Source organism: Taeniopygia guttata, chromosome Z (assembly GCF_048771995.1).
Source record: "Taeniopygia guttata chromosome Z, bTaeGut7.mat, whole genome shotgun sequence".
NCBI classification, from domain to species: Eukaryota; Metazoa; Chordata; class Aves; order Passeriformes; family Estrildidae; genus Taeniopygia; species Taeniopygia guttata.
Genome location: NC_133063.1, coordinates 8,802,687 through 8,829,300, shown reverse-complemented (window position 1 = coordinate 8,829,300; position 26,614 = coordinate 8,802,687). Strand labels below are relative to the sequence as shown.

At 45.4% G+C, this 26,614-nt stretch overlaps 1 protein-coding gene across 1 annotated transcript; it reads left to right on the top strand.

The window, feature by feature from the left end:
- The first annotated feature begins 1,480 nt into the window (after nucleotides 1-1,480).
- Nucleotides 1,481-26,614, top strand: SLC49A3 (solute carrier family 49 member 3). The gene is made up of 10 exons (XM_030257905.4): nucleotides 1,481-1,703; nucleotides 10,156-10,314; nucleotides 11,147-11,366; nucleotides 17,034-17,110; nucleotides 17,228-17,365; nucleotides 18,363-18,479; nucleotides 20,036-20,188; nucleotides 21,996-22,153; nucleotides 23,169-23,281; nucleotides 24,684-26,614. Exons 1-10 carry the CDS (start codon nucleotides 1,587-1,589, stop codon nucleotides 24,836-24,838), a joined length of 1,407 nt encoding a protein of 468 aa, XP_030113765.4. The 5' UTR covers nucleotides 1,481-1,586; the 3' UTR covers nucleotides 24,839-26,614.

Genomic DNA, 26,614 nt, shown 5'->3' with positions numbered 1-26,614 from the left:
AGGCTTGTCTGCCAGGAGAGACCAGGGAGAGGAGGGAAGGATGGTTCTCCTGGTGAGCACTGGCCACTGTGCCCTTCTGCTGTCCCACACACCTGGGCTCTTTCTAGCATGTTGGTGGATAAGTTTCTCTGCACATGACAGCACTGCTGAATCAGGAGGGCAGTTCACTCATGCACACAACTCAGATCACTGCATGTCTTTCCAGAGCAGGGCAGAAGCTGCTATGCATAAGCCTACAACATACAAACAACAGTGCATATTTGTCAGAAACTCACACACAGGCAAACCAGGTCAGGCATTTGTAGACTGATGAACATGTCAATCCTTAATATTACCTTAATATTCCCACTTGCTATGACAAAATGTCAGCTGGTATTACTAAATGTCAACCCCTAATTCCAGCTGAGAGAGACTAGAAGGCACAATCTATCACTCAGTAAAGCTGACTAGTTTGCTCATTAGCACAAATGCGCCATGCTTCTTTCTGCCATGAAACAGGCTTGACATGGGCTAGAAATGGTTTCTTCTTCTTCATTTTCCTTTCTTCATTCTCCACTCCTCTCCCACCCCAGAAAATTTCAGCTAAAATTGTTCATGAGAGAATACTGGCATGCAGGATAACCTTCCTTACCTGCTCTTCCAAATATGCTCAAAGCATTTGGAATAAAGTCCTTCTAACAGTAAGTGACCTCAGCCTCTTAGTGAGAGGGTCATATGGTCTTAGCAGGTTGTGGTGAGGAATGGCACAAGGATTTCAAAGGCCTGAGCAAGAGGTGACATGGTGGATGTTAGTATTTTGGGGCCATTTCTGGAATCCATCAGCCTGTTGGCTCAGTACTGCTGAGGTGGAGCCGCTGGTGCGTGGTGGGAGTGTGAGGGTGATTGCATCTGAGAGTTGACATAAAGACACCCAGGCACTACCAGTGTTCATCCGATCTGAAGTCACAGGTCTTGTTGGGAAACAGTGGAGGCTTTTCTTTTGCATCCCTTTGCTTTTTTTTCCCCTTGATGAGTTTTTGGGTAGGAGATAACATTTAGTGGGGTTATGTATTTGGGGGAAAGAAAATGGTGCTGTCTGCAGCAAAACCAGTCATAAAAATCCACAACCAACCTGAGGCTGACAGACCCCTGTGGGTCTTACCATTCTCCGCTTACTCTCCTCTAGTTCTTTTCCTACTGCAGTGAGCAGTCACCCTGGGACAGGGCTGTTCCCGCAGGGATTCTCCCGGCGGATGCCACCACCAGCACGGCCAGCTGCGCCAGATGCCGCTCGGGCGCTGCTAACGGCGACTCCCACGGCAACGCGGAGCCGCCGGCGGGGAGCAGCGATGCTCTTAGTGCTGATGTTGTTTTTTTAGCCACACATCAGCAGGAGAGGCGTCTCCTCGCCAGGGCAACCCTTTCCGCGCACCTTCCCCCGCCGAGGACCGGCGGCTCCGCGGGGAAGGGCTGGCGCCCGGCCCGGGGCGGCTCCGCAGCCAGGGCACGCCCGCATCCCCAGCCCGGCCGGGGCCGCCCCGGGGAGGCTGGGCGGGGCGGGGCCGGACGGGGCCGTGCCGAGCCGTGCCGAGCCGTGCCGAGCCGCGATGGAGGGCGCGGAGGCGGCCGGGCTGCTCGGGGAGCCGCCGGCCCGCTTCAGGACGTATCGGCGGCGCTGGCTCCTGCTGGCTGTCGTGTGCCTGCTGAACTGCTCCAACGCCATGGTGAGTGCTCCCCGCAGCCGGGCTGGGCTGGGATTTCTCTCCGGGAGGCGGGCAGGGTGCCCGGGCAGCCCGCGGAGGCGCAGCGCAGGCGGCGCACAGCCCGGAGCGCGGCTCTGGCTGATGCTGCTGCTGCTGCGGAGGGATGGCATGGCTCGCCAGAGCCGAAAGCACCTCCTGTCTCTTCCTAGAAGCAGCCAGGCAATCCTCAGGGCTCTGCCCCAGTGCCCTGTCTCAGATCCACCCCCTCATCCTTGGAGCACCGGAATGGGTTGTACGCGCGCAGTTCAGAGAAGCGTCCGCCTGGCCGTGCCTTACGGACGGAATAACCGGCTTTTGCTTTCGGACTTTGTGGTTATGACTTTGGCCTTCACGCTTTCCTTTCTGACCGGTGGGAGCCGGGGCACCGAGGGGTGGTGGCGGGGGAAGGGCAGGATGGGGCGGGAGGGTGTGTGGGATCTCCGCGAGCACAGCAGGAAGTACCGCAGCGTCAAGTCGGACTGGGATGAAGCAAAATGCGTCCTGGAGCACGGCTAAAGTTGCTGTCGAGTCCCCTTCGTATGCCACGGGGAGACAGAGAAAGTATTCATCGTCTCTGAGGTCATATGTTTCTAGCTTAGAATAGCAGAGCAGTGTTGAAACGCCGTGGAAGAGGAGCAGGAGTTAAGTCTGCCGCATTGCATGCCCGTGACAGCAGATTTATCTGGTCAGGAAAAGAAGCAAGCTTCCTTAAAGGATCTGTTGCATATACAAAACACTATAGGAGTGATTATGCACTAAACAGATGGTTGCATGAACTTCTTCTTGCCTACTCTTACTGCCTTATTCTGAGAGACCTAAAAAAATTGGATGCCACATCATACCCCACTTGTTGAACAGACTTAAATTCAGTAGTTACAGAGATAAACCCATAAATTTTCCTCTTATCAAGGCTTAGTATATAAAAAAGAAGCCCAGATCTTTGCTCATCAAGTCATTGAGGACACTGTTGATAATTATCAGACTGATGTAGAATTATTCATGTTCTTGAGGATTACCATGCTGTGAATGCGGGCTGTCTGGCAGACAAGATCAGGCACTGCAACTGCAAACATTTAAATGCTTTGAAGGAAGATTAGGTATTCCATGATGCAATAGTGCTGGGGTAGAGAAATGGAAAAACATAGTGAGAATATGGCTGTATATGGAAAAAAAAAAAAATAAGTGCACCTTCTCATTGGAAAATCAGTGTATCCTTTAAGAGCGTAAAAAAGTGTGCTGCAGAAAAGCCCCACTGCTTGCTTGCAGTTAAATTGGCACAGCAAAAGAACTTTTTATAACACACCCTGCTAGAAGTGGACAGTGACTGCATGGGTGAAGGAAACTGTACCAAGCCTTTTCCAGGATGTCTTGTCAGATTTTGACTTTGCTGAAATCTTCAAGGTTAAACTGAAGGGTTTCTTGAACAGATCTTTTCAGTACATCTGCAAGTATTACTGTGTTCTCAGTGTGTTGCTGAAAATATCCTAGTCCTGGAATATTGACCTGTCTCCTTTGTATTTTGACAACTTTGTGACTGTCCATAGTATTATTTTCCACAGTATGAAATTAGGCCAGAACTTTACAACCTCAAAACTGGGTGCCTAATAAATATCGTAAAGTGGAATTACTGTTTTTAAGCCATTGCAAAAATCTGGAATGGCAACTGTGCTAACATATGAAGTTGTAAGCAGACATTTCCTGATGCTAAAATTTCTTCTAAATGTTCCTGGTAAAAATCACATTAAAATGGACGTAGTAGTTGAAAGTCCATTAAATCAAAGTGGTTGGTTGCTATTTAAAAGTTACAGTTGAAGAGATTAATTAAGCAGTTCTGTGATGTGAAAAATTGCCCTGCAAGTTGTGTTCTCAATTCCTGTGCAGATGTTGCATGCAGCACTTTGTTCTATGAACACCTGTGTCAGGCTATCTGCAAATGCATGTAGTAAGAACACATGACTTTTGAATTGTCTGACTTGGACCTCATTTGCTGGACCAAGCTTCCAGAATAATGCCTTGTATTCCTCACTCTTATCCAGAGAAATGCAGTTTTCTGTTAGTGGCCTTTGGTGCTGCTAGCAGTGGCAATCAGGAGGCAGTACTGAGTAAGGGAGACTTTCAGTGTCAAGAAAACAAGGGAGAACAAGGGAGAAGCAACTTAACTGCCTGACATGACTCTGCCTGTGGTTTCTCCCCAGATTTGTTTTGCCAAACTTACGCTGTGGTTATTAGTATGATTATTTTTTTCATCTGAAGGCGTAATGTTTAAGAGTATTCATGCTGTGCTTGCAGCTGCTGTAGCACGTAGCTCCTTCCTTTTCTCCTCCTTCCTGTGAAGCTGAACAGGTGGGAACTTTGTGTTTCACAGGGGGGACTTTCTCTTGCTTTAGCACTGGGCGCACAGGAAAAGATAGAGGAATGAAACCAAGAGTGTTTACTGCCCAGTTCTGTCTTCACGAGCATGAGCAAGCTGGGAAGGAGCAGAGGGCTGGCGCGAGCTCGCACTTGGCCAAGTGGCTCCTGACTCACTAAGTGGAGGACTTACACCACCACTCAGTGTACTTGGGAGAGGAAGGAGAGCTGTACAAGTGGATCCTGGCATGCTCCAGGGCAGGGTGCACACGCTCCTCACCCACACCTGTCTGCTGCAGCAGTGCCCCTGTACATACACATGTGCACGCAGCTGCTGCTCTTTTTTCCTGCTGCTTCTCTTGAGAAGTGTAGAGGCTAAAAGAGACATCTTGGCAAGGATCTGGCCTTTTCTGAAGGTCACATCTCTGTCCTAATGTCCTAAACTCTTCTGTCAGCATGGGTGCTTTCAGCTGAGCACAGGGACTGTTTGCTTCCAAACTGTGTGGCCCTTTTAACCTTGAAGATGAGAACTCTGGTGTAAGGGCTTCATCATCCAGTTTCAGGGGAGAAGGAGGCAGCATCCATGTCACAGAAAAACCTCCTACATCACCTTGTAAGCTGTCTTCGGGTGCATGAAAGAAAGCATGGACCTGGCAGAATTGCTGTAGACAAAGCCTGTGTGGGGTCTGGCAAGCTGTGCTGGTCCCTGTTACGACACAGAAATTCCCATTTCATGCAAGGCAACCCTCTTAGCTCCTCCTTTTAAAACTGTACATAAAAGGTACTGCAGGGGCATTTCTACAGTCTCTTTCTATAGTCAGCTAAACAGTATGCTAGATAATGAGAAGCACTCTGTATAGCAACCTTTGCTAGCTGATACCACCACTGACATGGCAAAGTGGCCTGATTCCCACCCTGCCTGACTGCATATGTTTGCCTTTCTGCAAATATTTTGCTTTCCACTTTTAGGATCTTGATTTGTTTATGAGGAAAGTAGCCACTGATTACCAGGTTGCCTTTTGTGAAGAACATGTTTGGCACTGCTTCTGGCAGGGTTGTAACTGGTTGCATGTGTGAGGCATCAATATATCATTGCTGCACTTTGAGATCCAAAAATCTCACATCTGTCATGTATGCTGTTTTCAGCATACATGACAGCTCACAGCTGTTGCTTACCACAGTGCAGAGCCTGTGTGGAGTCCTGCCTTCAGCCATCACCTTTCTACTAGACAGAGAACTCACAACCTACCTCCTGCAGAAATGGGAGAAAGGACAAACACTTTGTGGGTGGAGGCAAACCAGATCCTGCAGGTGAAATTGGTCCTGGAGAGTTTGTGTGGGAGTGGAAACAGAGAAGGCAGTAGGGTGTAAGAACTGAACCAGAAGATGGAGTTATAAGGGGAATGAGCATAGGAAAAGAACAAAAGGAGTGGGGCTGATTCTGAGAGGAAGAGAGTGGAATACCTGTAAACCCTTACCTGTCAGCTAAGGGTTTACAAGGATATCAGAAAGGAAAACAGAAAAACTTAAAAATGCAATCAGGATGAGAACAGCTGTAACCTGTTTTGGTTACAGGAATGCCCATGCAGGCCTGCAGTTGTTGTAAGATCATGATCATAGAATCATAGAATGGTGTAGATTAGAAGAGACATTAAAGATCACCTAGTTCCACCACTCTGCCATGAGGAGAGACACCTTCCACTAGACCAAAGTGTCCATCCAGCCTGACCTTGAACACCTGCAGATGTGGAGAGTCCACAACCTCTCTGTGCAACCTGTTCCAGTGCCTTGCCAACCTTAAAGTAAATTTCTCAATATCTAATCTAAATCTACCCTCCCTTAATTTAAGGTCATTCCCTGTGGTTCTACCACTATATGCTGTGTGAAAAGTCCCTCTCCATCCTTCCTTTCAGCCACCTTTAATGAAGATTAAATCTCAGTTAATGGAGAAGGGACCAAGCAGTCTCTGGCAAGTGCAGGAGAATTAAAATGTCAGCAATAAGAAGATTAAAGCAGAGGGCAAGAGAGCTGAAAGTGGAGCCAGAACCATTCCCAGCATCAGTATTAGTCAGATAGTTTGAGTGTCGGTGCCACTGGTGCAAGCTTCATTGTTAAAGAAGGTGTGGATGGGCCCTCCTGTAACTGAGGATATGAGTCGACTGTGGGTAGAAAACATGTCTGTCCTTTTCTTGTAGTGTTGAGGCATGGCTCCGCAGTGAGACAGCTGTGTGCAGTGGGAGTTACAGCTGTACTCCAGTGACAGCCAGAACAGGCTTGTGGATCATCAGGGGCCCTTCTGTCCTCTTCCTCAGCTGCTGAGCACAGGTTTTTATACTGAAGAGTGCATGCTGAGGTATGTCTTTCAGACCAGACTAGCATGCATTGGAGCTCTTGCTATCTTTAAACCTAGAAAGCACAGTGAAATGAAGGTATTTCTAAGGCTTGAGCTCAGAAGAGGACTGTAGGAACTAAAATTCTTGCATTTGGAGAAGAAACAGCATCTGTTACTATGCTGGCTGTTCCAACATCCTGCTAGATGCATATCTGAAAGGAGGGAAAAGTCCATACCAAATGCTGAAGGAGCAAATACTGTGATCTAAATCATCAGTGAAATAATGAATGATACTGGACGATACTACAGGAGGAGCTGTAATTTGAAAACAACTAATGCAAAATCTGTGAGAGATTGCTGGGGAAGTGAGTTTTGACAAGTGTCAGGGGATTGAGCTCACGAACTCATTGTAGCTTTTTGGCTTGCAAAGGCAAGAGTCGCTGTGATTTAGTGGCTTTGCATGGGCTTCCATGTAAATCTTATGATTAACATGCAGTGGCCCAGAAAGTGAACTGCTGCTGACTTTCATCATCCTCTACTCTAACTTGTGCCAAATTGAGAATTTTGTCAAAGTTTGGCAAAAGATTTTCATTAATTGTAGCACTTAGAAGGGATATAAGCTGTAGTAGGTGAGTGAAAATTGCTTGTCAGCATTGCAGTTAGGAGTTGACATTGTGGCATCGACTGAGCTGCGTTCAGAGAAGCGCATGTGAGCACGGATGAAGCAGTGCAGTGCGTAGCAAGGACTCATCTTGATGCCTTCTGCAGCTCACACTGAGGCTCTGGTTTTGTGTGGCCTGTCAGGCACTGGAGTGGTGTGCAGCTTGGCTAGACCACAGGGGTATATTTCCACAAAGTGAAGCTTGTGCAGGGATTGAAAATTGCGAGGACTGAACAACTCTGAAAGAGGTATCTCTCTGTTTCTCCTTCCTTTATCTGTCCCAGAAGCAACAAGGGGGGTCTGCCATCCTATCACCCCACACATTGTCTCTCCCCTTGCATCTGCCACTGTGATCTACAGTGGTAAGCTTTGTTACAGGCCATTCAACTAAGACTTGAACTTGATGAGCCATGTGGCGCCCTTCCAACTCAGAAAATTCTGTCATTCTGTGATTCTGTGGTTTTGGTGTGCCTAAGATGAGTGAAGAAATGGCCTTTGGGGAGCGGTGGAGGAATCTCTTTCTATTTCTATTCTGCATCTTTGGATCTTACAGGACTTTGACCTCAGCAAGAGAGAGCTGCATCTTCTTTACCTGTTCTACCTGAGGGGGCCTACCTCAGGGCAGCCCCTGTGTAGGTGCCAGCCTTGGCAGTGCAAAGTTCCAGAAAAGCATGTTGGATAAGGGCTCTAGCTTCCAGCAGAAGAGTTAATTTACTGTTGTGGGTGCAGTTACCATAACTGGGAAAGCCAAAAGCCGAAGGTGGCATACTGACTGTGTATTTCCCTGTGTAGGCAAAACTCCACAATGCCACCTCTTTGTTGCAGGGGCATTTGGTGGCCTCTGACTACAGCTGCATCTTGAGCTCCAATGCCCAGTTCTGAATTTCTGTGTTAGAGCAACACATGGTAAACAATGAAACATACTTTTTCTCTCAAGACCCATAAATACACCCACTTCCTATTTTGAGGGACAAGCTCATTCTTGAACAGGCTGCAACTTTCCATCCTTCATGCTCTGGCATGGATATGCTAGGACTGGAGCTCTTGCTCAGGATAGGAATATAGGGCAGCCCCTATGCTTGGTTTTCTGCATGAAATGGTTTTACTAGATCTAATGGAATTGTGCCAGTGCTTGATCCCAGATTACCATACAGTCACTGAACAGAAAATGCTGTGCTTTGCCTTGTGGCATCACTTTCCTAATGATGTGATGCATGGTTGAGCATGTTGTGGGGAGGAGCAGGAGTGGTGAAAATGTACCTGAAGCTGGCTTACAAAATGTATCATCTCTTTAATTGTTTCATGGTAGAGTGTTTAATCACCACCACCCCTACACAGAAAGTGTTGAGGAACCCAGAAATGCATTTGTTTGAAATACACAGCTGGGATTTATTAGGCAGCAGTTTAGCATCCCATAAGCAAACTAATGCTCATGCCTTAGTCATGCTTGTAACATCTAAACAGTTACATTAGCATTAAACAATTAAACTCTGATCTAGTTTGATGAAGTCTGGAAAGTGGCCTGGATTTGTCTCCTTGCTGTCTAAGAGTACAGCTTCCTTCAGCACCTAGCATCTTCCTTCACCAGGCTGTAGAAGCTGAGTAAACACCAAATCCATCCTCTACCAGACCTTTGAATTATGTTAAATAAGTGTGACTGAGCTCAGCATGCTGATGAGAGCTTTGAATTGAGTACAGGAGGTACAGCATGGCAGCTCCTTTCAGAAAAGAAGAAAAAGGCTGATGCTAGGAGTCCTTGCAAGGTTGCTGAGAATATATTCAAAACCTCTCTGTTACTACCATTTACTCATTGCATCCCTGCTAGGTGAAAAGCCCAGCTGAAGAATCATTTGCATGTAGGTATTGTCACACCGTGACTCTAGGGAGAAAAAAAGCCCATCTCCTTTCTGCTCCTGTCTAGTGTGGTAGTTTTTATGGTCCCTGTCATGTAAGAAAAAAACCCCAGGAACACTGCAAATAACAAGCAGTTTGTAGGAGCACACATTCCTCTGAGATTATGCAAGCTTTTTTCAGTTCCAAATAAACATCACATCTGATGCTGGCTGCAGGATGCAGACTGTGAAGAGGAAGCTTGCAATGACAGAGGGGAGTACCTGGAAAGTGACTGTGGGTGGAGTTCTTTTGTAGAAAGCTATAACTGAAGTTTTTGTTCACATTTCTGCAAATTTTATAACCTTGAATATTCAGCAGCAGCAGGATCATCTTCTAACAGTGAGGTAGCCTGTAATTGGCATTATTGAATGGTTAGGCCATTTGACAGGTTAGACCAGTCTTTTTGAAAAGCACCAGGATGCATCTTGGCAAAGAATTTACAGAAACATCCTCTAACTTGTAGTACCTAATTTTCTTTCTTGTGGATGTGATCTCAGAACCTGATTTTAAGGTGAGCAGTTCTTGTCATTCCCATAAGAAACCAGAAGGAGACAGGAACCATGAAATCAGTGTCTAAAACAAAGTCTAGGGAGCTGTGTTCAGATATGGCACTAGAAGAAAAATGTGAATAGTTGTTCAAGTACCTCTTCTGTGTGTACCTCCCTCTTACATGTTCTAATACATTAAATAATGCAGTCTCTAGGTAATTTTCTATCTGTTGAGTGTGTGTTTAGGAAGGCAGGGAATAATGTATCTCTTGGCTGACACCTATATAGTTCTTACAAGGCCACATCCAGGTATTATAAATGGAACTGAAAATACGAGTCCAAGTTTAAGGGGATCTTAGCTGCAGAGAGGAGGTGGTAGATTCTGCTTTATTTATGCTAACACAGAATGAATCCATCAGGTAAGTAAATGTGTCAGGGCCAACCTGTTCAACATGGGAACAGAAAAAGCTACTGACTTCTACTTTTACCAGCCTCCAGAATCATGACTAGGGGATTGGAGATAAGGCAGTGAAATAAATATATGGGGTGCTCTGGGCCAAGTAACTGCACTGAGGGTTTGAACTTCTATTACTAGCCTTAACATCACAATTTCAAGGAGAGACTAAGACAGCGAGCCTGCTCAAGGGGATGCTGAATTACTCTTCTGTTGGGGGTGTCCATGCTTACCCATTTTTGGTCTTTGTTCGGCAGCTGTGGCTGACGTTTGCTCCTGTGGCTGATAAGACAGCTGCTTACTTCCACATTTCCCTGGAGACAGTCAACTGGCTCTCAATGGTGTACCTCCTCATCTCCATCCCGTTTGGTCTGGTGGCAACATGGGTCCTTGACAGCGTGGGGCTCCGCTGTGCTGTGAGTTGAAGTGTTCTGCTTCCCAGAGGTAGCAGTAGAAGCACAAAGAAGTAATGTATATGTTTTGAATAGGAGTCTTGCCAAATGCTACAGAGAATTAGCACGTTGAAAGCTCTATCCTAGTTCAGTAAGATCATCTCTGTGGCAATAGTGGAGGGAGCAATGGGAAAAGTCAGAATAAAGTTGCATGCTTGCCTTTTCCAGCTTTAGTTTTCATTGTCTTAGCCAACTGATAGGGACAGGTACTGTGAACTGACTCAGGGAAGAGCTTTCTGTAATTTGATCAGATTTGCTGCAGAAAAGTCTTAGCACTGTCTGGGCCAGTTTAGGGAATAGCAGGACAGAGTGCAAGCCCTGTCAGGTTAGAGCTTGGCCTCCGCTGGGCCAGCTTGCAATTTGTACACAATCCCAGAATTGTGTTGTGGAAATCAGCACTGAAACACTAGTGTGCTAATAGAATAGAAGAACATTTGCCAGATCCATAAGCTGGATGATTCATTGCCATTATCTTTGGATTGTCATAGCAAAATATGGGTGATGGTGCAAATTTGACAACAAGGTGTAATTAGTGAACTTCAGATTTCTCATCAATTATATGGGGCTGAGACAGCTACCTTTCTCCCTGTCACCTCAAGACACTCCCTAAGGAGGCAGGTAGGATCAGGAGCATCTTGCAGTGGCCCAGAGGGGTGGGGATGGTCTGCAGGCAGTGATTACTAATACCCAGTGTCTCCTGTAGTGCATTTGAGACCTTGCTGATGCTAATCTATTGTATTAAGTTCTGCCCTTCAGGCTTCAGCACACAAACCCTGTTTGTTTCTGCTCATTGCAGGTGGTCCTGAGTGCATGGCTGAACATGGTTGGTAGCATCACCCGGATGTTCAGCGTTCTGAAGTTCCTGAGCTTGGGTTCCCAGAGTTACTGGTACCTGTTTGTTGGACAATGCTTCTCTGCATTAGCACAGCCTCTTATCATCTTTTCACCAACAAAGCTGGCAGCACTATGGTTCCCAGACCACCAGAGAGCAACAGCAAACATGATTGCATCAATGTGTAAGTGATAGCTGCAAAGTGACATTGCTACCTCACAGAACTCACTAGCCATTTGTTTGCCTTTCAGAGGCAGAGGAAGTCGTTTGTACTTCAGCCATTTGCACTCCTAAATCCAGCTCCACCCAAGAGACTTGTAGTCATGTGCAACACAGGCTAACAAGAAATGGATGTAAGCCACATATAAGTGCAGTGCTCAGTATAAGCCACCCAGATTCCTAATTTCTTCTCTTCCAGGACCAGGTTGTCATCTTTGCCTAAATATCACATAGGTTGATGACAGTCCTTGATGCCACTAAGTGTTTAGTGGCTTTAATTTTGCAGTTTCTTAGGAAGGTCTTAAATTGCATTGTAGTGCCAGTGGTCACAGTTGTCAAGTTCTGTACCTGGATAGAGGTGAGGTGAGGCTGCTGTGGCAGTTTTGCCCACCTGTTCATCTAGCAGGAAGGCTGAGCACATATTCCTAATTGGTATGTATGCACACACAAACAAAATATACTTGTCTGTCTGCACAAACATGTTGGGGATGCTAAATGGCGGGATTATCCATGCAAAAGCACACTTGCCTTGCTAAGTGCCTGGAATCTGGGAAGCTGCAGGAGAGGCACCAGATAAACTTGATCTAATCACATACCTCTCTTGGCTACTTTGGGCACAGATAGAGACAGGATACTGCACTTGTTTCCTCCCTTTATGTGACATTTTACCCAGCAGCCAAAGAAATCTCTTCTTATTTTCTCCAAGGACTTGAGAGGTGCTCCAGAAACTGGGCTGGTTCACTGGCTCCAGCTGTGAAGTCTCATAATACCTGCATGTGTGTGGCAGCCCCATCTGTCCTTCCTTCAAAACAGCCAGCAGCTCCCTTTCCTCCCCGTTGCCTTGAAGCTGTAAGGAAGGGTTAGGCATGGGGAAAGAAGAGCACTCTTATGCAGCTTTTCCAATGCTGCTGCTGGACTAGAGCATGGGCGCTGTTATTTAGCAAGAATGGATCTCTGGTGTCAGAACAAATACATTATTTTTGCACTGCTTTTCCTAGAATAGGGTGGATATGTTGACTCACCTGGGTTTCCAGTGCTGGGACAGCCCTCCACCTTCGCTGCTGGAGAAGGAGCGCTGTTGTCAGTGTGACATGATACAGGCATTACCAAGGAGCACTGGGCACTCAGTGCTTCACTGCTCTGAAAGACTGCAAACAGAGGGCTCTTTTAAGTAAGAGAACAGCCACAGAAGCTAAAGAGCATTTTGTTCACACAGCATCCTCAGTCTTTACAGAACCAAATGAATCTAACTTTGACAAAGAACAAACCTGAAGAGCAAGGACCAGTGGAATCCCAAGACCTGAAGCTATTCAGTGCCTGGCATGTCGGGATAGAGTGCAGGCTGAATGGGCTGTGATTGTTGTCTGCTGCAACACCTGCGTAGTGCTCTGTGGAAGGCTTCCATTAATAATACCTGGTTTCATCCATAATGTCTGCTGTACAATATCAGGATTTCATCTCAAGAAAATTTAAGTACTGCCTGGAAGGAGCATCCACTGCAGCGCCAGTTGTTTAATCCAGTGGTCAATTAGCTCATGGCAAATATCAGCATCTCGATGCTCTTTATGCCCCCTGTATTCAGTTTTGTTGCACCTGTCTGTCAGGTAGTTATGGACAGAATCAGCTCTTCTCTTCTTTGTCTTGAAAGACTAAATGGCTCCCACCCAGCCACTTTGCATCCAAATTTCCCTTTGCTTCCTCCCACTTGTCTTCATTCTTCCTGTTGCTGATGTGAGCTTTTTGTGTCATCTTGCTCCAATTTACCAGTTCCCACTTCCTGTGTAATTAATGCTGAGCAGCAGTCAGCATTCCAGTACTGTCAATATGAGTGCTGCATAGAGAAACTGGCTCTGCAGCCTCCTGCTGTTAAAGCCTATGGATAGGCTTCCCTGGGCTTTTGTGATAAATATGCACCTTGCACCCAGGATCCTGCTGAGCAGCTGAAATTATTATGACTCAGCTGTCATAATGATTAATGACTCAACTCAAGTGTTTGTTCTACCCATCACTTGTAGAGACTTACTCAGAGAGAAGCAGTGCAGGGCCAAGAATTCATCCCCAGTGAAGATCACAAGAAATTCTCCTGTGTCAGAAGGAGAAAGAGTTGTCTGAGTCCACTGCAGTGACCTCTGCCTCATCCATAGGAATCTTCATTTACCAAGGTCTGTTGGTGTGTCATTTTATTCACCCTGAAGAATTCCAGTGCATCAGGGTCACTGACCACAAAACACACAGCCCCACTGCAGAGCACTGCAAGCTAATCCACCAGGACCCCTTGATCATGATGTATAGTTGATTAACTCAGTGACCTCCTTTCCATTTATAATCTAGGCCATGCAGTAGCTCTTCCCAGGAAAAAAGAAAAAGCCAGTTGAAACCATGTAATTACTCAGGTGGTCTCAGTCCTTTCAAATTTAGTCGAATGCTCACCTATACCTTTCCAAGTCTCATCTACACTTTCTGGAACTGCTTCCATGCTGATAGTTCATGGGAACAGCTGACTAGTTTACAGGCAGTCCCCTACAATGCCCAGTTCCATTTTATCCCAAACAGAAAAGATGTAATCCACCTCCTTGGAAACTGCTGTTTAATTGTTTCTACATACTTAGAAGCAGGTAATATTTCACATCATAAGCTAGTACTTTCCCAAGCACAGAGTAGAAATGCTACAGTTTTGTGCTGTAGGATTATTAATGATGCCTCAGCACCATTACAGAACAGACAGAGGTAGAAGGCACCTCTTGGGATCATCTTGTCCAGCCCCCTGCTCAACCACTGCTGTCTAGAGCAGGTTGCCCAGGTTTATGTTGAGTCAGGTTTTGATTATCTCCATGGATGGAGGTGTAGCAGCTTATCTGAGCATCTTGTTTCAGTGCTGAACAGCCATCACAGTAAAGAAGTTTATATTCAGGTAGATTTTCCTGTGTTACGCTTCGTACACCACTGAGAAAAGTCTGGTTCCATCTTTATAATTGATGATCAGTGTTCTTTTCTTCAGGCTAACCAGTTCCAGCTGTCCCAACCTCCTTAGACATGAGAGATGTTCCACACCTTTAATCATGCCTTTTGCCCTTGACTGGACTTTCTCCACTAACTCGGTACCTTGTATCAAGGAGCCCAGCACTGGACTTGGCACTCTGTATGTTTCTCACCAGGGCTTAGCAGAGGAGGACGATCATGATCTTCCTCCTGCTCTTCCTGATGCAGCCCAGCATGCTGTTGAACATCTTTCTGCAAGGATTCTTGATGGCTTATAGTCAACTTACAATCCACCAGGACCCCACGTCCTTCTCTGCAAAACTGCTTTCCAGCAGCTTGTCCAGGCTGATCAGACCCACCTCCTTTAGTGGCTCCTCACAAGACAGAAGCTCCAGTCCTCTAATCATCTTTTCCCTTTTCTGGACTGGTAAATTCATGTCTGTCTCACACAGGGAGCCTGAGAACTGCTCACATTTCTCCAGATATGGGCTTGCTAGTGCTGAGTAGAGGGTAAAGACCAGCTCCCATGGACAACACTGCCTAATGCTGAGCCCAGGATTGTGGTGGATTTCTTTATCAGAAGCCTGTGTTGCTGGCTTATGGTCAAGTTGGTGTGCACTAGGATCCCCTGCCCACTCTGGTCCTTCTCTGCAGAGTTGCTTTCCAGTTGGTGAGTCTCAGGGGTTACTGGTGGATGAGTTATTCTTTTTCCCCATGTGCAGCATATTATATTTCCTTTAGTCAAACTTCACTCTGCCTATTTCTGCAGTCTGTTGCAGTGCCTCTGAGTGGCAGTATGGCCATCTCTTCTGCAGGTCACTCCTCCCATTGTCACATCATCTGCAAACTAGCTGTGGGTGCACTCTGTCCTATCATCCAGGTAAACTTATGGTCCCAGTATCACCCCCTGGGGTACATCACTGATGACAGGCCTCATGTCAGCAATGGCAATCCTCTGGGACCAGCCATTCAGCTGGATTTCAGTCATCTCGCTGTTACTTGTCTAGACAGTACATCATCAGCTTGCCTGCAGTGTCAATTGCTCTTTCCTCATCCATCTAGCAGTCATTTTACTGTATAAAAGCTACCAGGTTGGTTAAGCATTTTTCCTTTTCACCATGTCATCCCTCATGTGCCTGGAAATGTTGGCAAGGATTGGTTGTTCCTTGACCTTCCCAGGGAACAAAGTAAAACTGAAAGGCCTCAAGTTCCCTGGCTCTCACTGTTCTTCTTGAAGATGGGACTGACATTTGCTCTTTTCCAGTCCTCAGGAGTCTCTTGGAGTTGCTGTGGCCTTTTAAAGGTATCCAAAAATGGCCTTGCAATGGAAACAATCTGTTGCTTCAGCATTGATTCATCCTATCAATCTCACGGATTTGTGTGTGTATGGCTTACTTCATGTTCTCCAACCTAGTCTTTCTCCATTGAGGATAAATCTTCACTGCTTCAAGGTCCCAGGGCTGAAGGTCAGTCTTACTAATCACAGAAGTGAAGAAGGCATTGAATACATTGATGTTTTCTGTGTCCTTTATCACTGAGTGTCTTGCTCCATCCAGCAACAGGCTCACATTTCTTTAACTTTTGCTGCTAAAGTACTTGAGGGTGCCCTTCTCATTGCCCTTCATCAGACTCATCAGGCTGGCTTTGGCTTTCTTAACCCCCATCCCTGCACATTAGTAGAAAAGCAGCTTTACTTGTTTGACTATTGGCAGAATGCTGCAATAACATTAAAAAATTCTTGTCTGCAATTCTGGAAGTTCCCAAGCTGAGTCCCTGGAGTGCTGCTTCTCACACTGCTCAGCTCCAGCCCCATAATAATGCAAATGCCTCCTCCTGTACAAAATCTTCATAATTCTCTGCTACCATGTAATTTTTGTACTTGGTAGCAGAGATCAACTTGTATACCTGCCTGGCCTTTGCAAAGGAAGTATAAAGGCTTGAAAGGTCTCAGGAATGACCTAGTGTCACTTTTCTGTTCATGGCCTTTTGACAAAGAAAAGTAATGGTATCCTGGTGACCCTCATAAGGAGCGTTGCCAGCAGCTTGAGGGAGTTGCCTGTCCAGATTTAAAGAGCTGTGTCTGGTTGTAGATTCCTATATATAAGAAGGACATGGATGTATTAGTCTAAGTGCAGTTAAGAAGTCACTAAGACAGTTAAGGGAAAGGTGCATCTGTCATGGCAGCAAAGGCTAAGAGAGTTGTGGCTGTCACCCTCTAGCAGATGAATCCTTCACGCAATGTATACATGCCTAATGGCATAGGGGAACACAGAAAGAAAAACACCTCTGTAACTCCTGCTGCGTAACACCAAGACAGATGACATGGATTCGCCCATTTTAATTTTGTCCCTTCAGCTTGACATTTACTGAGGCAGCCTTGTTAGAGTGAGGACATCATAGTCCATAGTTGAAAAACAGCTTACAGAAATTAGGAGTTGAAGGGAGATGGTTTTATAGAATGGATTTCATGGGAGTGAGACAACAGATGTGGCAACAGTAAGACCACACAGTCAACTTCTCCAAATGTTCCCCTGCTGGTTCTCCCTTGTTCATTATAGTGCTGCACACTGCAGCTGTGATGCTGGCAGGCAGTGGGGGTGGATACATGGTTCTGACTGATGAAAAAAAATGTTTCTCTTCTATTTCCTTCCAGCCAATCCCTTGGGCATTCTTATAGCAAACTTGTTGTCCCCTGCACTAGTTCCTGAAGGAAAGCACATTCCATTGATGGTAAATGAAAACTGCTTTAATCAGTCAGCTGGGCTGATTTGGGTCCGGCTGATTCATTTGTTTGGAGGTGGTGGAGCTGGAAAGACTGGTAACTTGTCTTGTCCTTCTGTTGCGTAGCTGGGTGTTTATGCTGTACCAGCAGTAACAGCCTGTGCTCTAGCAACTCTGGGGATCCACGAGAAGGTCCCACCAACGCCTCCGTCAGCCAGTGCCACCAACTCCAACTCACAGCCGTTCTTCACAGGGCTCAAAATGGTAAGTTTTGCAGCCCTGCAATGTGGGGTTATGCTGAACAATTTGCTTACAAAGCAGACTCTGAATGCCACTCCTCTAAACCTGCCGTGGAAGCCCCTTGAAGGAGATCAGCATTCCTCCCTTCCTCAGGGAGTGGAAGCTGCTCACAGCAAAGCTGCAAGAGATGCTATCTGACCATTCAGCTGTGGGCTGGCAGCCATTCTGAGAGCTCAAACAGGCGGACTTGGGCTTATCCAAGAGGAACACACAAGCTGAATCTTCTTGATGGTAAAAGGGTTTTAAAATCATGGGGATTTGGGGAGTTAGAAGGAAAATTAGGCTTAGTAGGCCCTGGAAAGTACCCTGGGAAGGTATAGGCTTTGTACTTGCTAAAACTGCAGCTGTATAGCTAGTATATATTAAATGATATAATTGTTAGATGTGATGATTGTTTAGTAATTAAATATAATTACTGTTTAATTGTAAGAATAATCATGAGAAACTGTAGTCAGGGGCTTGAAAAAGATCAGGAGAAACTCATGCTTGAATAAAGTCAAAGTATACAATAGAACAATATAAGTTTAATAATTAATATGTAAGTTATATAATGATAGAATATAAAATACATTCAGTTCAAAAGCCATGTCGGAGTCAGATTTGGGTCTGCACCCCTGATTCCCAGAGCTCTCAATAAAAGCACCTGCATATAATCATATCCCGTGATTATGTGTGTTCTGGAGCGCTAGCATTCTGAACAGGAGTGGTAACAATTAGGATAGCACATAGCAAAGGAAAAGAAGAATTTGAGCACTGAAGAATTCTTTCCTCCCTAACATGGTCCCCACTGTAACTTGTCCTCTGGCTGAACTGCCAGGACAAAGCCACAACTTTGTCAATGATCATGGCATTACCTTGTCAGCAATTTCAACTGAGGAGTCAGAGCTGCTGCCCCTCCAGTCTGCTGTCACTGACAGGCCTTTTTCCTCCTCCACTTATTTACATTAATTTCTTTTTTTAGCTCCTGAGAAACAAGCCATACATCATCCTGGCAGTGTGTTTTGGAGGAGGAATTGGGATGTTCACCTGCTTTTCAGCTCTGCTAGAACAGATCCTTTGTGAAAAGGGGTATTCAAATGTGAGTCTTCCTTTTCTCTCCATTGTCCACATTATCTATAATACAATCAGATTCATGTTCCCTCATAAAGGACTCAGAGCAAAATGAAGACAATTGAATATGGTGCAGTCTCATATCTTATATGTTCATGTTATCTAATATAGATTAAGCAGCAGATTAATCCAGAACACAAGTCAGACTCTTAGTCTGATGGTCATAATAGATGACCTGCATTTTCACTACTGCCCGTGACCAGGTTCTCACTTGCAAACAAAAATTTTTTTAGGAAAAAAGAATATTGTGATTTTTCTAAGCCACTCTTTAGGCAGCCTTCTGTTACCTACTTGAGAGTAGAACAAGGCCCAGATAGGCCCTAGAGTGAAGCTGAAGACCAGCTGATGCAAGCACCTTTTTCTCTTTGCACAGATTTACATGAAGCCAGGGCAGCAGAAGAGGTCAGTGGTATTATGACAGCTGTTTCTTCATCCTTCTCATGACACCAGCAGGTGCTGCTTTTACAGTTCAGCACAGTATGTGCACAGCTGGTTCCTGCTGCTCGCTCTCTCCTGCTTATTGTGAGGACCCCCAGTTCAGGTGTTTCCTCTCAGTAGGCTGCACTTCAGTCCTGGTGTTTGTATTGCCATGGGGTCCTCTTAAAACACCTCTCCAGCTGTTATGTATGCACATTAACATGTCTGGTCTCTGTCCACCCCCTCTTCAGCTCCCAGACTCCCAGATCTGATATCTGGCTCAGGGCTCCATAGCCAGGTCACATTTTGCACACTCCATTGGCCTTTAACTGGAAACCTCTTAAACTTTGCAGACTTGCTTTCTGTGCATCTTGATTTTGACTCTGTGATTGTGACTGGCTAGTCCTGGCCCTTTAGTCCAGAGAAGCTATTCATATACCCTTTCCTTCCAGTGTCCCTGAGGGTCCTGAAAATGTTTTTCCAAGTTTGTTAAGAGCTTCTCTGCTTTCAGGATTGTTGTCTGCATTTGAATTCTTATGGAGCTGAAGAAATGCTACAAGCAAAGGGCAATCACTGGAGGCAACAGAGCATGTACCCTATCCTAGCCACTGCTCACCACCTCTCTAATTAGACTTTGACACAGCTGGTGTCTCCTTAACATGCTTTGGTGTGCCAGTGCAGGTCCCTGGTAAGAAAAGGGCCAGGAGGTAATTATAAACATCAGCAGGTACCAAGGCAGTTGGGCCTGTTGCCACCAGTGTGGACAAAGGACCTGACTGCTCCTGGAAAAGCCCAGTGGCTCCAGGCTGGAATATTTAATGCCAGGGACCTGCCATGGCTCTGCATCCAGCCTACCTTGACAGGTGTACAGAGACTTGTCATCCTTTGGGAGTGCTGTCACCCTGCTGTCCCCACACCCTTGTAAAAGCACCTGGACTCTGTCATTTGCTACTCAGAGCCCTCTGAAGGCCTCAGCTACTGCAATAGGCATGGAAGCTTTTCCTACCTCAGTAAGTGAACCACTGGTAGCTGGCAGATGGGTCAGGGACATTAAAACCTCTTTCCTAACTGCTCTAGTTTCTCATTACTTGTTCTTCTGCCCTCCAGGATTTTGCTGGCCTGAATGGTGCACTGTTCACAGTCTGTGGTTTGTTGGGTGCTTTCCTGCTAGGCATGTATGTCGACCGGACAAGGAAGTTCATAGAGTCCACCAAGATCAGTTTCTGTCTGAGTGCACTTGCCAGCATCATGTTTGCAGTGGTGAGTTCTCCCTTGCATTGTGCCATTCCCATGGGCTTACTTCTGTTGCCATCTGATAAATCATCAACTTAAACCAAGGTCATTTGATGTCATAGTGTTTATTAAGCCCTTGCTTTGGGATCCGCTCTTTGGGCTAGGAATTTCTTGTTTAAAGAAAAACCCTTTACTGAGATTTGACAGACTGTGGAGCCTGAGACAGACTGATTTGGGATAAAGATAAACAGGCATAATTTTATTTCTCTATACTGGATCACCATGTTTGCTTACTGACTCCTGAGACCATTCTTTCAAACAAAAAAAGAAAGGGAATTGCTAAGTATTTATATAAAAAATGAACAAGAATGTAATGTTTTTCCAACTCCTGCCTTTAACAGTGGTGAGTGTTAGGGTTGTAACATTAGTAGAAAGGACCTAGTTATGTTCTAGTTCTGAAGTAGCTCCTTGAAGTGAGCTAGAGAGACAGAAGAGGAGAATACTTGAATTCAGCCAGAAGAGGAATGCACAAACTGGAGACTTTACACCCACAGGGCCAGGTTACAAATACTGCATTTGAGCACAGCCATTGCCAATGGGAGCTGTCACACAGCAGGAATCTGACCACAACACACAGCACTGCAGAGGACCCAGAATGGTGCAGATTTTTGCCTTCTCAGCAGCCTTATGCTGTGCATTTCCTTAGCATGATGAAAAATCCAGATTTTCAGTAGAGGGTGATCACACCTTCCCTGGGGCCAAGGCCACAGAGATGGTAGCTCCATTTGGAAGAGACAGATAAATGCAGTCCTTTTGTCAATGCAGGACAAGGTGCCTAAAGCACAACTTGCATTTTCCCCTTTCATATTCTGGCATTTGTTTTGAGGATGACCTGAATACAAGCCAGCTTGCCTGGACTCAGGTGAAGCACTGAGTAGATAAGAAGCTATGTTAGGAGCAACAAGCAAACTTATTCCTCTTGCCCTTCCCTCCTCACCTTCATCCCATACAGATGAACTGTTAGTTCAAAGGACAACAAAAATCACCCATTCAAATCTGTTTGATTCCTTTGTGCTTTGAACTCAGATTCCAGACACAGAGTTTTCCTTGACTTAACCAGTTTAGCTGGGCCAGATTTGCTGCTATGCCAGGACAGACACCTCGTGTTCCTCTGCGGGAATTTTTACATGGTCAAGGAAGGAGGTATCAGCAGCATGGCTGAAAAGTATTTTGTCTATAATAGCATTGGCTGGATAAGGTCATGCTCTTTCCTCCAGAGGGACAAGAGGACAAGGCTGTTCTAGGCACTAAACTAATCTCCAGGTTTTGTAAATATTTCAGGTGGTTTTTTTTTTGTTTGCTTTTTTGTTTGGGTCTTTTATGTTAAAATCCTAGTGTATAAGTGCATTTCTGACTGATATTCCCTATCATTGAGCCGCAGCAACCCAGAATTCTCACAAGTAACCTAATGCAAACATAATTTCCAAAATGTTATTTTGCTTTGGGACAGAGGTGTGTGTTTCATTTGGCCCTAGAGAGATGTTGAACATACTACTGGTAAGTTACTGACCAGTGAAGTTAGTGTAGTGCAACCACACCAGTGCTTTCCAGGTAATTCTGCTGATCCTCTCCTAACTTCAATTCAACAGATAGCTCTCCATTTTGTAGCCTTCTGTTGACTCTAGAGGGCTGAAAGTAAAAAATTGATTTCAAGAAAAGGTAGGGAATATATTGTTGAGTCACCCTCTGAGACTTCATGGAGGTTAAAGGTTCAGAGACTTTCTGTACAACAGTGCTGACATTGAGACTTGTATTGTTTTTTTTTTGCCTGCAGACTTCTCGGTTCAGACATCAGGCCATCACGTTGGCCATCACCAGCTCGCTCTTTGGTTTCTTTGGTTTTGCCATCTACCCCATTGCCATGGAGCTGGCTGTGGAGTGCTCCTACCCCGTAGGAGAGGGCACATCTACAGGCTTGATTTTTGTTGCAAGGTAAGCAGGCAGATTAAATCCAATTGATAGATGAGCTTGGGTTCCAACACACACACACACACACACAGGAGTGTGGGTGCAGATGCAGACATCAGTGCTTGCCATCCTGCTGAATGTCTTTCTGGTGTCTGTGCACATGCCCCTGGAAGAGGACCTGGCTGGCTGAGCCATAGGGTTGAGCTAAATGTCTTAAAACAGGGAGGACTATGTGGAAGAGGTGCAAGAAAAGCAGTAAGATGAAGGTCTCCTTTGGTTGGCACAAAGCATGATTTAGCCATGCCCAGCACCTCCTGCCTTTGAAGTAGATGGGGGCTGCATGCCTGATAGAGGCACCCATTCCCACAACAGTACAGGGGCAAGTCAGTTCCTGGTGCTCTGCTGAGGGAGATGCGGCTTATCAGTCAATAAGGGACAGTGGCTGTCCTTCTAATTACCAATTTTTCCTGCCTAGGGCTGGCTCTGGACTTCAGCAGGAATGACTTGCTGGAGCTCTAAGCAGTGACACCAGTGATCTGATGCCACGTGTTTGTGTCAGGTGGAGGTGCCGCAGCAAGAAAGATCAATGAGGGGCATCAGACACTGCGTTTGAAGGCTGTTCTCTCTCACTGGTTGTGGACTTAGTGACTGCTGCCAGCCAGCTGTGAATGAGGAGGAGGCTGAAGCTATAGCCTTTTTTGTATCCTCAGTCCTGCAGTGAGAAGTGTTTCCAATTCTCTGCCCAGTGAACATGCCTCAGGTTTTTAACAGATGTAGTTCAACACCTGCTCGCCTTCAGAGGGAGTATATAGTGATCCTGCCACACTGGCCCTGTGTCTGGAGTTGACCTGGACACCCTGTGGGACAGAATCAGTTAACCAAATGCCTGTGCCAGGGGAATCCAACAGTAGCTTTCTCTGCTAGGAGGACCATGCTGCAGAAAGTGGCGTCATTCTTTTATAGCTGGGGAAGGTGGCCCTGTCTGCAGCACTGATACCTCAGGCAGATAACATAACTGCATGTTGGCTTCTCCCCACAGCCAGATTGAGGGTGTGATTTTAATGGTTCTTCTGCAAGCTCTCACTGTCCGTGTTTCTGAGGATCCATTTTCTACCTGTGCCCTTGACCAGGATGGAGCCCTGGACTGGACAAGTAAGTATGTCCTTGGGAAATGATGCTGGACACTCAGTTGCACCCCATGTACTCCCCACTCTCCTCCAGGTCTCAGTGTGAGGAACTCTGCAAATCTGATTCCTATTGTCGCAAAACTTCTAATCCCCTTTCTGAATCTGATGGTGCACTCCTCGCTGCTCCTGCTAAACCAATCCTGCAATATTGAAAGAGCTCTAAGGTGCCATGAATGCCACTGCTGGCTCTGGTTTAAAATTTCTCTTGCAGAGACTTGAGTTTCATAAAGCTACAAAGCATCTGTTCTGAGGGGAAGACATTGTCCATGTAGCATAACCAGGGCTGTTTTTCATATCAGAGGTTGCAAGTGCTTTGACTGAAAGCTACATTCCTTTATTCTGCACACACAGTTGCCTGTATTTGTAACATACTTGTGTAGCTTTGTTCTCACTTATTCCAGATTTCCCTTCCTTTCTTAGCTGGTCAGAAGAGACAGCAACTGAGATCAACAGGAGCACATAAGTGTTTTCAGTGCAGGCTAAACCCAAGTCTTGATATTTCAGCTGGTTCATGTTTATGTAATACTGACACATGGGGACACCATAAGCAAAGGCTGACCATCACCTATTAAATATATCCTGCTTGGCTGAGCAGAAACTCCCTAGAATAAGGTCTGCTAACTGTAAGGGATCAAGGCTTCATAATAATTGTCCCCAAAAAGCAATTTGACTGCTTCATCTCTGAAAGCCTGCAATTTGCCATTTAATTAGATCAGAGCTGGATCCTGGGATTAGGTACCCATTCATATTCCTTTTGTGGAGAAGGGGATGAAGATGTTCATTTGGGACACTGGTGAAATTAGAACTAATTCTAGGCTTTGTTGCATAGTCTTTTAGATATACTTTTTCTTTCCCTTCAGAAAAGATTCTTTAAACACAAATTTGTCATTAATTAAAGTTCATGTAATGTATTTTTCTACACTTTGCTCTCAGATGATATTACAAGAAGCACTACCTGTGAGGACCTGTTCCCTTATGGAGATCAACTGCTTTGATTCAGTATTTTTTGTAATTTTTTTCACTACCCCCCAAGACACAAACGTGTATATTTACAGAGGGACACACACTCCTACAAGTACAACATGTGCTCTGATGTAAGACTTCGGCCTGGGGGGGGCCATGCAGGATAAAGTGTTCTGGGAGCCTTCCACATTTTACCTAAATATTCTTCCTATGCCAGTGTTAGGTAAAGCAAGCTTTGTCTGTTACCAAACTGGTACTGTCCCACTGTGGTCTGCACCCTGTCCTCAGGGGTATCTGTTGGGAGGAGGTCAGACAGACTGTGTCATTTTGGGGAGTTGACCTGTATATTTCTGCACGCCTGGGGAGTTTTGGTTTCACTGCCTAAAAGTGTATCTCTCCCACAGCTCCAGTACTGGTGCTGGCTGGCCTCTGCAGTGGTATGGCTTGTTTCTACGTCATCTTCTTCCACACTGACTACAAGCGGCTCCATGCTGAGACAATCAGTGCTGATTTGGCCAAGGCAGAAGATGCAGCGACAGCACATGTACCTGAATCCTAAACAGGCCAAAAAAGGGGTGCCAAGGGCCAGGACTCTCAGACTAGTGGGCATGGACCAATCCTGAGCTGGTACACTGGGATATCTGTGTCATGTTGCACAACAAGTGAGGACTAAAGCAACAAATAGCACCTTTGTTGTGCATCCCTCAGTGTTGTGTTTATTTGGGGATCTGGGCTGTTTAAGAAAAGCTGTCCTGCCAGAAAGGTCAGAGTGGCAATGGATAACTATGCACGCAACTAACATTTTTAGCTGACTGGATTCAAGCTGAAGAAATGTCACAGTGGTGGGTAGCATCATATTTCAGCCAGTTTTTAATTTTTATGTACGTGGAACAAGGGTGAAGATTTCAGAAAGATGGAAGCTGTGCCTACCACAAATGCAGTGGAAAACTTCTATTTAAGGACTGTGGTACAGCATAACAACTCTTCCACTCATGCTGAAGCTAACTGTGCCTTTTAGCTAAAGGGCAGTAGAATCTAGAGCATCGTTCCATTCCAGTGGGGATATGTAGGTATGTGATCTGCAATACAAGTCTGTTACAATGAGTCACTTTGTCTTCTACAAGAAAAGAAATGCCTTGCCTGTAATGCCTTGCCTATAAAAGAAAATACCAGTAAGCAGCAGAGGTTAAATACAACAGCATTTCTCACCCCTCTGCTTCCCTGCTAAATGCTGAGACATTCAGGATTAGCTTGTTTTACTTGGGATTCTCTTTTCTTCAGCTCTCTTGCAATTTCAGTGGTTTTAAGTTTTCCACAAGAAGACAAACTTGCTGGTTTAGTATTAGACTAATGTGATGCTCTCCTATAGAGCATCACTCCTTGGGGAATGACACTGTAGTGCTTGGCATGGTGGAAGAACTAGCAAAGGTGACACTTTAGTGTAGGGACTTTCATAAGTTTCTGCAGGTGACAGGGGGTTTGGGGAAGAGACCAAGTGAAAAACAACATCAAAAAACACCTTTCTCTCTGCAACTGACATCTTTTCTTTCGTGTTAAATGAGATGGGAAGTGACACAAAACATCCCATTTGGAGTTCAGTTACACTGACAATTACAGTGGGTACAACTGGATTTTTAATTTTACAGTACTTCCACAGCAGCATAATATCCTGCTTTGAGTTCAGACCTGGGTGTACCATGAGAAATTCTTACTTTATAATACTTATGAGGTAAAAAAAAAAAAAAAAAAAAATTTAGATAGTTGGGATTTTGTGATGCTTCATGTTATATGTATTTCAAGGGAATCTGAGTACTTGCTGATTAAGGGACCTTGATGCAGACTGAACCTGAGACTAACTTCATCCAGTCCAGCTAGACAACAATCCCAATGCCAAGAACACACTGTGCCTGAGGAGCACTGTAAAAGGAGCTCTCTCAGTGCCTGAATTCTCTTCCCCATTAGCAACTGGAAGGCTTTCCCTTTGTAAAACACATGGTTGCATCCTTCTAAGGTGCCTGCTTGTTCCTACAGCTCCAGCTGTTCTCTCACTAGTAAGCACTGATGTTTGTCAAAAGGAGTAGGAAAGAAGTCTGAAGCCAAAGTGAAACAAGATTGTTTAAACCTGTCAGAGGAATGAGATGGCTGTCTTTTGCAAAACTAGGTGGTCAGTTCTGCAGCCCTGGAGCTAACACACCAAACAGATTAATGCAAAATTTACTTGCCATTTCTGAATTCTACTGTACTGGGAAGCAAGAAGCACTTGATACTTTATAATTTTATATATTTACAAATGTTTATGGTTTTTTTTTTAAATAAAGGGTGTTTTAAGAAAGGA

What these genes read in the sequence shown, in the direction of transcription:
- SLC49A3 (XM_030257905.4), top strand. Translation starts at nt 1,587, where the DNA reads ATGGAGGGCGCGGAGGCGGCCGGGCTGCTCGGGGAGCCGCCGGCCCGC. An exon ending in GAAAGCACATTCCATTGATG is followed by an intron (nt 17,111 to 17,227) that starts GTAAATGAAAAC and finishes TCTGTTGCGTAG; the next exon opens with CTGGGTGTTTATGCTGTACC. An exon ending in CCAGCATCATGTTTGCAGTG is followed by an intron (nt 20,189 to 21,995) that starts GTGAGTTCTCCC and finishes TTTTGCCTGCAG; the next exon opens with ACTTCTCGGTTCAGACATCA.